The 13,510-nt window shown below is 42.2% G+C and overlaps 1 protein-coding gene across 19 annotated transcripts in view; it reads left to right on the forward strand.

Annotated features, from left to right (window-relative positions):
* UNC80 (unc-80 homolog, NALCN channel complex subunit) overlaps window positions 1-13,510 on the forward strand; it is a 123,511-nt gene that overhangs the window by 45,595 nt on the left and 64,406 nt on the right. For 14 of the 19 annotated variants that reach the window (XR_003991487.1, XM_030486765.1, XM_030486769.1 and 11 more), the window contains 4 exons: window positions 1,895-2,107; window positions 6,286-6,457; window positions 8,968-9,101; window positions 12,236-12,401. Coding sequence is in view for 18 of the 19 variants with exons in the window: in XM_030486765.1 (XP_030342625.1) it covers window positions 1,895-2,107; window positions 6,286-6,457; window positions 8,968-9,101; window positions 12,236-12,401 (685 nt within the window). In the remaining variant the exon portion in view is untranslated. The remainder of the gene's footprint in view (window positions 1-1,894; window positions 2,108-6,285; window positions 6,458-8,967; window positions 9,102-12,235; window positions 12,402-13,510) is intronic. The other 5 variants (XM_030486772.1, XM_030486779.1, XM_030486776.1 and 2 more) reach the window with 1 other exon arrangement.

The raw sequence follows: 13,510 nt of genomic DNA on the forward strand, positions 1-13,510 counted from the left end.
TAATGTTTACAACACATCTTTCCAAGATTCCTATATGCTAAGAAATCGTGGCTTTACCAGTGATGACCTAAACCAGCAGGAGGACAAGGTCGGGGCTTCATCTTTTCATGTATATCTCTATGGTTAAGGTTTTACTCCTTGAGACTAGAGGAATAAAATCCTCAACTATTCTGTGTTCTATATTGCATGTGAGCAACAAATGATTCGTAATGGTGGTGCCAGGTGCTAGATTTTAGTTTTGTTTCTGGTTGTCAGTGAATGTCTGGCTTCAGATTTGTGCCTTCCTCATCAGAACACTGGGCCGGCTTTAATGTTCTTATTCAAGAGAATTGCTGAAAGATTGCTATTTTCGTCCAATGTTTGAATAAAATATGAGCAAAAAGCTGCTACAGGGTATCATGACAGGAAGCAGTTAATGCATATTTTCTTGTTAATGTGGACAAAACATTATATTTTAATTTTTTAATGTCCTCTTAAAGGCTTGACTTTTTCTCAGTCCTCTTGGTGGTCATTTCTGGCTCTAAGTTTAGCTGCAGCACGGGATTTCTTAAGTCAATTCCCAAACTTCTGGAAAATTGGTCCAAAACATCTTGCTTTCAACTTTAGATTAAAGCACTGGTTGGAGGCACCATTTAATAATGTTCCACAGACTATGTTCCATGGTCTCAGGACTTGCCTGTTATTCATGGACCACAGATGAGGAACCTTCCCTTTAAAGTAGATGCTGATCTGTTTAAATTATCATCTCATTAAAGTTGTCAGCATCTAAATGTGTGGAATATACATGTTTGTGCTCTGTGAAATCCCTGTTAGGGATGTCAAAGTAAATTGTGGACATTGTTATACTCTGAGATTCACAAACTGCTAGCCACAGGGGATTTTGCTTGTGAAAACTGTAGGAAGAAAGAGGGAAGTGGAATAGAAGTGAGGAGAACTGTTTTCTTTTAGTCACTTTTGATGTCTGTAAAGATGTTATTTTTGCACGGTTGTAGACTGCTGGGAAGAAAGCTCCTTCCTGAGTCTACGCTACTCTTTGGAAACGAATTACAGCACCCATTTTTGACCATCTTTGAGAGTTTCAGAAGCATTCTTTGTTGGTCTAACATGGATCTTGCTGGGTGATATAATACAAACTAAGAAACACTCAATATAATTTCTCCCATTAAAGAAAAGTGCTCTTCCAAGCTGGGGGCAGGAGGATTTTCCTTTGAAAAATAGTCAACCACTTCAAAACACAGCTGCCTGATGTTATTTCACTACTAAATTGTCTGATGCTCGCTAAGGCCATTGAAGTTAGGCCACCAAAATTTCATTGACTTATGCCAGTAGTGGAGTTCGGTCTCCATATCTGCTTATTTTAAGTGCAAAGTAGCATTCTTCCTAGTTTCAGCAAGGCTTCATTCATGCTTCCACCCCCAAGATGCGCAAGGAGAACTTAACAAGACAAATTCCAGGATTCATGTGGCCGTGCTGCTATCTGTGCTTGGAATATTTGCAGCCTCACTAGCAAAGGTGAAAAGAAAACTTATCTCATTCCTCCAGGAACGGTGTCAGATGCACGCTTCTGCTTTTTGGCAGTTCCGTGGTTTCTGAAGGAAAGCATTACAGAGGGCTGCGGACACAAGGTTGTTCTAAGTTTATTATGTGGTTCTCTCTGCCCCTCTGGTGGTTGGACTAAGTATAACTCTTCACTGTTGATGAGCTTTGGTTTCATTGGCTCAAGAGGTGAGACTTATGGCAGAGATCCTGGTTTCAGATTTTGATGGAGAGATTGCTCAGTCTGTATGACTCCATGGCAAGCTTGCAAAGCGGTTGATTAAAGCACAGAATCCTCTAATGGGCAGGGAGGTTTTCCATGTGTTTGTATTTAAGGTGATTTTTGCAAACGTTTCAGGAGGCTCCTGTAGTGGCAAGAGCAGCCCTGTTCCTGGAGTGTGCGCGCTTCGTTCACCGCTGCAATCGTGGCAACTGGCCCGAGTGGATGAAGGGCCACCACGTGAACATTACTAAGAAAGGTCTGTCCCGTGGACGTTCTCCTATTGTGGGCAACAAAAGGAACCAGAAGCTGCAGTGGAATGCAGCTAAGCTCTTCTACCAGTGGGGAGATGTAAGTGTTTGTTTCTCTTCGACTTACGTTAAGAACTATACCAACATGTAGAGGTAATTGGATCTTGTACAGAATTTCAGTTCTGGTAAAATGGGGACTCATAAGTCTCCCTTCCAACTTGCACTTCACAGCCTGCCAGGATCAGCTCTTCTCCTAATGGAAACAGACTTTGTTAGGAGGTAGCAGTGTCCCCTCGCCCTAAGGATTCCCTCAGAGGATCCATTTGGTCCCCTCTCCTGTTTCTTGTCACATGTGAATGCCTTGGAAGAGTAAGAGCAGGGTGTGTGATACTACGTGCTCTTTTCAAGCTTCCAACTATTTTTAGCCCAGGGCTGCTTGAGCTAGATGTGGTGCTGTATATTTAGTAATGGATTTCTTTTCGACATACTTATTCAGTCTCTTTACCCCCATACCAACTGTTAGCACCCATCGTTCTTTGGCAAGGAATTCTACAGGGCTACTATATGTCATCTAAAGAATTGTCTTGAGCTTAGCTCTTTCAGGTTTTATTTGATTGCAGTCTCTTTCCATCCATGAACTAGGCAGTTACCCTGTAGCAGTCGGGTGCTGTCAGTGTCTTTGGAAAGCCACTAGTGTGTACCTGGTGAACGTCTGACACTCAGTGCAAGTCACTTCACAAAACAGTGGGAGAAGTTCCTTTGACCTCTGTGGTGCCTGTTACAGATATATGTCTGTCTGGAAGTGAGTTTTGTGCTTCTCACCTTTTTTCACAAAATGAAAGATTTTTACAGTGAACTTCATGATCCAGGAAAAATAAAAAAAGAAAGAAAAAAAAAAAAACCCAGACATAAAATCCAAAGCTTGGGGGAATTTGAAAACCACATATTCTGTAGTCTTGGGGTATTTACTTAAGCCATGCCAAAAAGGCCTTACTCACCCATATTCTCCTAGGTTAAACCAATGCATAGACCTCAGTGGAGCACACTGTAGGCCCACAGCCCAGGGGAGAGCATAGCTTGGGTGTGAGCACCCAAGCTAATAAGCTTTGTCTTTTGGCAGCTCTCCTCCTTCCATTTCTGAATCTAACCTAGGGAATGCTACCTGGGCACCCTACTCTCTGTTATGTACATCTCAAACACAGGTGACTATAACAGCACAAATACCAAGATCCTTGAAAAAGTACATAGTGTGAATGATTTGCTTCTATATTCCATGAAGGCACCACCTTAGCCTAAATCCTTCGTGGATTCCAAATGGAGAACATAGAATTACATAGTCCTAGTATTTTTGCATACACTGCTGACACTCAGGGCTATCCATCTCTGTTTGCAGACTCTATACTTCCAGACATTCCTTTTATTTTCATATTATGACAAAAATGGGAGCAAGCAAGTAAGTAACTATTAGAAGCCAGTTAGATTCTCCCTCAGCTGCCAGTTTTAGAAACTGAAACAGCCCATGCTGGAAAAAGTCCAGGGAGGTTTTCTATTCAAAATGTTAAAGTACCACTGCATGATGCAAGGTCACATGTGATGGCAGGCAACATAACATCATTCTTTTCACCCTTAATGGCATCATATCTGGATTCATTCTCCAAGCTAGGAATGGTGTGTGTTTGCCAGCTGCTTAGGAACATCCCAGAAGGGAAAAGCCTTACCTTTACTTTAAGGCAGGAAAAGATAGAGTAGTCTTTACAGTGCAAATTTCTTCTCTTTTTACTGCAAGGTGTCCTGCTGCTCAGTAATATTTCTGTTTCTTCTCACTGGAGGCTAGGACAGCATAGTTACCCACAGCATCACTGGGCCCCAAACAGAGTCATGCTTCAGGATTGGTCTGCACCTAGCACTGCTGAGGTGCAGTTCCTTGATGTCCTTTATGTTAAATGCTGGGCAAGGCTGGTCCTCTGGCACTGCTTTTCTTCCCATAAGCTGTTTCAGATGAAGCTGACTGCAAGCATAAGCAGCAGCCTCCACCCAAGCCTGCATGGCTGGGACCCTGCAAGCTGCGCTCCTCAGGCAGCTGCTTTTTTTGGTTCTGACCAGGTTCCAACCAGATTAATCTGAACTGTGAGGAGAAACAGCTTTCTGTTGCTGTAACACGGGCACCTGCTGTAGAACATCTTGCTGTTTCTGTGTGTTAACCTGCCCATTTCACTGTGGCACTGTCAGCATGAGGGGCTGGGCACTCACATAGCTCCTAAGCAGCTAAGTGCTTGACACTTGCTTGGTACTCCTTGGTACTCCTAAGTACCAAGAAGATGAGCTTCCTTGCCCACCCATCTCTGCCTCCATGCTACCAGATGCTTGTCAACAATAGAGCACACCATCCTTGCTGCTTGGTGGCAGCAGAGCTGTGTTTTGGAAGGAAGATTCTTGGACAAAGAGAAAAGAAAATGCACTGAGGCCTTGTTCTGGTTTGGTTTGGTTTTCTTTTCAGTAAATAGGGCTGGAAATTTGTGCTAATTATGGATCCTAGCTTGTCTGTCATTGCTCACTTATTGTGATATACAGTGCTATTATCAAAGTTTAGTGAGACTGAGAATGAATGTAAAACCTTTTTTGTCCACCCAACTCCTTTAATTCAGTCTCCCTAACACAGAGACTAACAGCAGTAAACCCCTTCCATGTGAGGTAGGATTTGGACTGCCATAATGGTGATAAGCCTATAGAATCAAGCAATCTCACTTGTTATGCTGTCATTTTAAATAATACAGTGTTAAATCTATTCTGATCAGGTTAGGCTGTCACTTTCTTTGGCTGTTTCTTTTAAGAGACATGTTCTTTTAAAGTGTGGCATGCTCTCTGTTTGCTGGAAAATAACACACTAGGAATTCAGTCCTCATTAGGTAGGAAGCTGTGGGATTATGTATGATTGCTTTAATATTAGGATGGACTACACAGCATAATGTGATAAATTACTGCTTTGTGGAAAGGCATGCAGAACATTTCTTCCTTTAAATGCCTGAAGCGTGAAAGGGTAAAAAAAATTGAGAGATGTGGAGTTTTTATTTAGCAATGCTCACAGGCAGCTGAGATTGGCAGTGATTTGGATCAGCTTGCAAACCACACCAATACCACCTTATTCTCTTTGTGTAGCAGCATCTACCCTCTTCATTCTTGCTGGATTTCACAGGAACTGCTCAGTAGTGAGGAAGAACAGTTGTAATAAGTGACTGTTTATGTATTTCTGCGTCACTTCAGCTGAGACAGGAAAATTATATAATGCTGGCATGACCATCAGTTCTGACTTGTGGAAGATCCAGAAATGCTCTTCAGTGTCTTTCTCTGAAGCTATTCCAAAACGAAGAAGGCAAAATGGCAAGTGCTGACGAAAACTCTGTAATTAAACACATTTCCTATCTCACATAGTTTTACATACTTGTCTGTGTTCTCTTCACCTATGTCTAGCAAAGAAAATCAAGTAAATCCTTAAGAGCTCTGAAGTGTCTTGGCAGGAAAGCATTCTTGCTAACACACCTTATCTGTAGCTTGCTGACAGTACCATGAGGGCTGTTTACATGCTGATAATGATGCTGGCCATCAGCCCTGAATAAATGATCAGTGCTTTTCTAGAGAATGTAACGGTATCCAGTGGGAATCTGTCCGTGTTCTTCACATGGATCACCTCTACACCATTGCCCATGCACCTTCCCAGCTCTCATAAGCATATTGTCAGCTCATTTTTGGGAAGTGCATCAGTGAGTCTTTCTGTTAAGAAGATCAAAGCAGGCTTTCCCACAATAGTTTTGTGGAGGAAACAGGGACTGTTACTGGATTCCTAAGTCAGAGGATAGTTTCTTAAACAGAAGACACACATTCTCAGTGCAAAGACTTGGCAAAAATCTGGAACACGTTATTTCAAGGGGAGAGAGAAAAGTGGGAGAAATTAATGCAAAATAATGACCTAATCTCCTCCTGCCTATTATGCGCTGGTTTGGGTTGGGGCTTTTTGGGATTTAACCAAATCTGCAAAAATTTTTTATCCTGAAATTTGACAGTGTTTGGAAAAAAAAAGGGGGGAAATAAATTATGGATTTGGCAGCAATTAATCTTCTATCATCACTTTCTCTACTGCACTTCACAGACAATGAAACTTAAGTCAAGACATTCTGTTCTGGCTGGAACATCTCCACAGCCTGCACGGGGCCGAGCCCTGGACCGCCAGGGTTGGGCTGAAACTCTCCCCACTTTGTGCTTTCTGTTTCTCCCTGTCTGCAGGCCATCGGTGTCCGCCTCAACGAGCTGTGCCATGCGGAGAGTGAGAGCCCTGCCAACCTGCTGGGCCTCATTTACGATGAGGAGACCAAGAGGCGCCTGAGAAAGGAGGATGAGGAAGAAGACTTTTTAGATGACAGTAAGGAGACTCCCTTTACTACAAGAACCCCCGCTTGTAAGAACCTCTGCTTTAGGAGCACTTAATTTTTCTTCTCTTTTCATCCTCTTGCCACCCAGCTGTATTTCCCAGTCCCTCACCTTCACCCCAGCTTCCTTCCCTGTTCTTTCCGTGCCTGGATGTACAACATGACAGATGGGGAGCAGCACTGAAAGACTTTGAAGGAAAGGAGGATGGGTGGGGGGAAACCAGGCAGTGAGTTGCAATTCCTGTAATACTGGCAACTGCAATTATAAGCAGGGTAGTAATTTGTTTCTTGAGTCTTGCTGTCACCTGAGTGCTAAAAGTGGTTCAGACTCCTTCCCAGTTATTTCTGCCAAAATATTTGTGCAAGATCAGCTGGTTTTTTGTTTCTTAACACTGAAGAGTCATCTCCTCGCCTGATGTGAATTGGCACAGCCCTACCAAAGGCTTTTAAATCTTGACTTCAGTATATTTGCCTGATTCTTAGGTAGAAATATAGCTCAGTGGTATAAAAGGTATCGTTGAAAATCTGTATAACAACAAGATGACTAAAACACACACATTTGTGCCTGTGTGTACATAAGGGTGGGAGGGGGTGACAGATCACTGACTCTGAAAGTCTAGACAGGCATGAAAACTATAACAAACCCTGTGAATCAAAATAAATTAAGTCAAAACACATAGTGTTGTAGGTGTAGGTGAAGGTGGTAACAAACATGTCCTCTCCAGACACCATTTGTATATACGTGTGTGCTGTAACGTACTGGTTCCTGTGTACATGTACTGTTGTTCACCATTGAATGTAGCGTGCTAGCACTTTTTATGTATCTGGTTTCTTTTTCTGTGGTTCTGGGTTTGTTCTTTATCGCTGCATAAAAGCCAGCTCTGGAGTAGAGAGGAGTAGGTGGGAGCAGTGCAATGGCATGTTTGGGAAATGATCTCAAGAGAAGACATTAGCCCTAAGCTAGACCTTCACCCCTGCCACTATGAGATGTGCCAGCATTAGCAGCTTCATGTGTGTGGGTGTCTGTTCTGGATGTTTCAGTGGCCGTTTAGGAGATACATCTGAAGCAGGAAGAGGGTGTACTCAAAATTTTCCCTCTCCTGCACTGTAAATGAGCAGCCGTGTTCCTGTATCTGAGTGACTGATACCGGGCGTTCAAGGGGAGTGGAGTGGAGCTGCTATAAAGTGTGGCCTAAGACGAGCCAATGGACAGAACAGGCTGTGGTCTAGAAAGCCATTTGAAAGCTCAGGTATCCTCCTGAAAGCCGAGGTCTGAAAATAACTGAATCCGAAGGCAGAGATTTTCAACAACTGCCCTGCATGCTGTAAGGACTAGACTGAGGAGCATGAAATATGCAGTTGGATATTCCGTTGCGCTGTATGTCTCATCTGTATTCGATAGTTCAGATTTAGTCCCTGCGAAGTCCATAATTCATTGCTGTTAATGTGTAGAGAAGAATTAGCAAGCATCACAGATTTAACCTGCTTTTATCTGATCCTGCAGTGCCCTCTTACTTGTTTGGTTTGGACTGTTTCTTTGCAAAAAGTAACTAGCTCGTACATGGGGGAAACCAGGTGAAAACACAAGTCTCTCTGACATGTAGGTAGATGATAATATCAGGCATATAAAAGATGGATGTGGTTAGTTGTTGTTGTCACAATCAATTCCTTTATTTGCTTTTTTTTGCTGTCCGTTATCCTAAATAGTATTTTTCAAGTTGATCAAGTGCTGAAGAATCCTTCTACTTTTCAAGCTTTGAATGCCATTAGATGGATTACAAAGCGTAGGATTTCTGAAGCTGATTGCTTAGACTTAGCTGAGACAAAACATCAAGTATTTCAGCAATCCCGCTTCCCTTCTCCACGCTGCTTTAGGTTAAGCATTTGAGTGCATAATTTGATTAAGCAGTTTGATTTTGTTTTTATCTTGATTATCTAAATAGCACTTGGATTCTTTGCACAACTAAAGAAGCCTGATTTCAAGGGAGGCTTCTTTTCCACTTGTCAGGGTAGTAATTAAGAGTAAGCACAGTACCTCTTCACTGGCTAGTCATAACTGTGTAGGTTGAGAATTTTTCCTGTGTTTGAAAGGGGCTGTTTCCTAGAACTGCTGAAGATTTCACTGAATGCAAAACTGTAAAGGGGAAGAGGATATCTACTTCTTAAGCTGCATTAACTTTAAGCAAGACCTATACAAAATGCTTTAAGATCATGTTAGTTTAGTAGGTACTACACCATAATATACTATCATATATGATATAGTGCTATAGTACACTACAGTGTTACTTCAATAGAATAGAATATACACTTTATTACATTATAGAGTGTTAGTACTGTTGCATGGGCTGGTAAACACATGGATTGATACTTGTTTGATTATGTTCCTTTTAGTGTAGGAAAAGTCAGAAAAGGCAGAAGTCTGGGTTTTCCTCCTTTTCAGTGCAGCTTGCATTGTGCACCATGTGTGAAAATGTCCATCACCTTTTGGTTCCAGATTATATGTAATCTCCTTGCTCACCATAGAAATATTTTTTCCTAGGCACTGTGAATCCTACCAAATGTTGTTGTCCTTTTGCACTGAAAATGGCAGCCTGTCAGCTTCTTCTGGAGATAACCACTTTCCTTCGAGAGACCTTTCCCTACATGCCCAGGCCACGTACCGAGCCTCTTGTGGTAAGTGGACAACACACACTGGAGAGGGAGCCATACCCATAGAAGTCATTGGGCTCTGGCTTCTGTGTGAGGAGAGGTGGGGTGAGGTCGTAACTCAAGTGGATCTCTGATGCAGGAAGAAAGGTGCCATTGTCTGGTGAATAGAATATGAGCAAGGCACATCAAGTGGGTTGATTAAGAAGAAAAAATTGTGGAAGCACAACATGTACCAGAAGTTCAAGAAAGTTTCAAACTAGAGAAGAGGGCAGCAGATTGAGAAATTGAGTGTGGGGGACCTGAGAGGTGTGGGAGATGGGTTGTAGGAGGTGACGGTGCTACCTGGCTCATTAAGAGGGACAGTTGACAGAGAACTGAACAGGGCAGTTAGGACAAAGGAAGAGGACAGAGGACAGAGAACTGGCTGGAGCTTAAAAGTTGCAGATCTTTGGTTTGGTTAGACAACAGAGTTGAAGGGACTGGGGGGAGTAAGAAAGAGACAAGTCAAAGATGCAAGGAAAGAAGTAAACTTCCACAAGAGTGAGAGAGGCACAGGCAAATCTTGGCACAAATAGTAAGCTAAATAACTGATTAGGGAAGAACTAATTTTGTGAATAGCAGAACCCATGAAACTTGATTTCCAGTGGTTCATTCTTGTGTGGATTTTCCCATGACTAATAATACAGCTTAACATTGCCTTCAGCCTGTTGTTTCACAAAATGCACAAGCACTCAGATATCTTTTGTCAAATTGAGTTGCAGGTGACCATCGCCTTTAGAGGTGGTTAGCATGCAATGAGATGAGAACTGAATGGCACACACGCAATTTCGTCTTTTAAGTCTAATTTATTTGGGAAACCAGGATAAAAATTATAAAGAACAAATGGGAAGTTAAGTTTCCAAGTGCACATGAAGGATTTAGCCCTATTATTCCATTTTTTCTTAATCACAGACTTAGATAAAATTTTGCTGATGACAGTTGTGCTTGGCAGGCTGATTTGGCTGGGCGTTATTGTAATTAGGTTGTGAAATTAATTTCAAAGGCTGTAGGTGACTTATGATGAAGTGACTCAGCCTCCAGCTATGCAAGAAGGGCAATTTTAAAACATAAGGATAAATTCAGCAGAAGTCTTCCTAAACACTTTGTTGGTATTTTCACCGTGTAATAAATGACTGCATCCGAAAGCAGGATAATACCAGGGTTTGAATTCATCTCAGTAAAGTAGTTAGGCTTGGAACTAAGAATATGTTGAGTGATGAAGATCAACAGAAATTTGTGCTTTTGTGCCAGACAGAAATGCAAATGATAAATAGCTTTTCAGACTTGTATATGAGAGAGAAGGAGAAGGAATTATTCTGTGATGCGTAGGCAGAAGAAACCTTAAGGTCAGTCATGTTATGCAAGAGCCTGTTAGAGAAAATGGCCATAGAGTGCTTCTTTTAGCTTTGTACTGGGGGGGGGGAAACAGAACTGACACCACTCCAGGTTAAAATATTAAGTCTCTGTATTTATGGAGTGATGCTTCCTTTCCAAGAGAATCAAGTACATAATAATCCATAAGCTAAAATTCCAGCAGAGGAAATCTCACTCCCATTGGTGTTTGTAGGCATTCCTGTTCCATAGGTATGAGCACAGGCTTAGCAGCCTTGAAGAACTGAAGTATTTGCAATGAACTAGTTGTGGTGGACCAGTTTAACTACCCAAGTCCTTCCAGACTTGACAGGCTGAGGGTGTAAGCACCCATTCCTTTGTGTGAGTGAGGCAGGCAGTCCTGACTGAAGTCAACCAAAGCCTTTTGCTGAAGCTGGTGGAGTAGATAAAAGCTCACTTTGCAGATGTCTAGGAGTGATGAATGCATTCTCTTGGAGCCTGCTGCTGCCACAGTAGAGCCAGGGAACTGGAACTTGTCATTTGCTGTGGGTGAAAGTCATTCATTTTAGCTTAGGAGTTGCTGAAGATAGATAGAGTAGACTGTGTGCATTCTGTCAGTTAATTTATGGGGGCAGCAATTTCCAGTGTCAGCATGCTGACAAACAGCTGAGAGGAGTAATGTGTTCAAGCACTCCGGGTAGGGGAACTCTGGCCATGCCCTGGGCATAGACCTGTACTGCTATCATGGCTTAGTGTGTGCATGCTGATGAAGATGCTGTAATTCAGACAGATTTGATCACAGATTTTTATCTTGAAATGCTTTAGCCTTTGTTTCATATCCTAAATTCTGTCAGATGATGTTATCATTCACGTTCACCAGCCATTTACTCACAACAAGGAGCTTTGTGTCATCTTAGATTTCACCTAGTTACATTTTGGGTGCATAGATCTCAAAGCTGATGATATCCCTAGTCAAAAGGCACAAATGATGTTCTTAAAGAGCCCAGCAATTTGTCTGTGTTTGCCAGTGTGGGAATTCACCGTCCTTCTTTCACCTTTTCTAGCTGTGATTAGCGAAAGAGGATGAATGTCCATAGCCTGTTGAATTTTAGGACTTCTGCTTTTTTTTGCCCAAATTAGTAGCCGGTAGGTGGCACAAACGGTGCCATTTCTGTTAATAAGAGAAAATGATGGTACAAACTAGCTTCTCCCTGATGCAGTGCTTTTTATTTTCCAGAATTTAAGTGCAGCCAACATTTTTATTACTCCCTGTTTTGTGCCGTGTCCTTTCAGCCTGCTCTGCACACAGAAAGCCTGCTCTGGGGCATGCTTTCATGGCTGTCCCACTGTCAGCTGCCTTTCTCAACTTTTCTGCCTTTGATGTGTACAGATCAATGCATTCCCTGATCAGCCACAGGGGGCCTTTTGGAGCAGAGACCTGACCATCCACCCAGCATCTTGGGCAACAACCACCTTTTATTGCCACCTGTCCATTAGGGACCATTTATGTGTTTTTCCCCTCATGAGCCTGCAGACAGGGCACCAATTCACTCGGCAGTGTTAACCACATAAGTGTGTTAAAACTTCCTAACTCTTCCATCCTGACAGCCTGGCTCACAGTGCTGCCAAAGAGTAGCTGGATTAGAAAGTGTCAGAGTAGATGGAGAACTGTGTGATAGAAATAAATTCCCATCTAAAGCAGTTCTTCCTGAAGCTTCTGTGGTTGCAGTGGAAAGCATGGGGGCTCATACTGCTTGCACATCTGTGTGATCTACGTTCTGCTACAGGATCTGGAGAGCTGCAGGCTGCGTCTGGACCCTGAGATGGATCGGCACAGGTATGAAAGAAAGATCAGCTTTGCTGGGGTTCTGGATGAAAACGAAGATTCAAAGGATTCCCTGCACAGCAGCAGCCACACCCTCAAATCTGAGGCTGGCTTCGAGGAGAAAAAAGGTTTGTCAGCACAATAAGGCTTTTGTATTCTCAGGGCTTGTGAAGTGGCGCTTGATTTTATGTTTCCATTTGCATAGACTGTGTTAAAAGCAGGCAGCCATGGAGTCACGTGGCTTTGAATCATTTCTGAGACGCTTCTGGCCTTCAGGATTAAATATAACAAATGTGAGAAGCAAAGATGTTAAATTTTATAAAACCCTGCTATGACTGATGCCAACTGAGGGCATTGCAAGATTGCTAAAAAGGAGGATGCCTTGTTTGAAACAGTCTCTCAGTGCGATGCTGAGAGAAGCTTCACGATTTGATTCACTTTAAAAATAAAGATCAGAAGTGTTCTTGTTTCTTTTTTATTCTGATCACAGTTTTTCATTTTGGGAAAACTACAGATAGGAGGGATCTTTCTGTAAAAAATCTGTACCAGTTTGGGAGTCATGGCATCTCACAGAATTAGTGGTTGATCACTTGATCGCTTGAATTCTTTGCTACCACATGAAAAACACACACTTCTGTGGCTTTTGATGGCTAGCAGTTTAATGTTACCAACATATTGTATACTGTACAAGCAAACCTCAAGCTCACTGTGTTTGCTAAGAACAGCAGATTGTTTCCATTTTTGAGCCATCTCATGCAAAACTCACATACTGTCTGATGGTACAAGTGTTGCAATACGATATACAGTCATCGTGCGTACTTGCAATTAGAGGCTAAACTGCCAGACAGTTACCTGTAAATGATTCTCCCTCTAACAAGTTTTCTTGTTTAAATTCTGTCTCATAATAACCATATAAAAGTGCAGATGTTTGAATGATAATTATGATGATTGTTTGAAAAGGATAAATAATTGTTTGAAAAGGATGGAGTCTGTAGCTGGTTATCCTTTAGGAACTGTAATGTGTATTAACGATTCAGAGAAGCTTTTATTGACTTCAGGGGGCTTGGGGTAAAGTTTGTGCTTTCTTCAGCTGTGACTCTGCCACAATTACTGGAGAAAATATTAGAAAACATTAGAACTGCTTCTAAGACTTACATGGTGTAAAACTGCCTCCAGAATTGCGTGTCAGGTGGGACAGTTACTCCTGTGAAGACAGCTAGGTATCCACCTAAGAAAG

This window comes from Strigops habroptila, chromosome 5, assembly GCF_004027225.2.
Source record: "Strigops habroptila isolate Jane chromosome 5, bStrHab1.2.pri, whole genome shotgun sequence".
In the NCBI taxonomy this organism is placed as follows: domain Eukaryota; kingdom Metazoa; phylum Chordata; class Aves; order Psittaciformes; family Psittacidae; genus Strigops; species Strigops habroptila.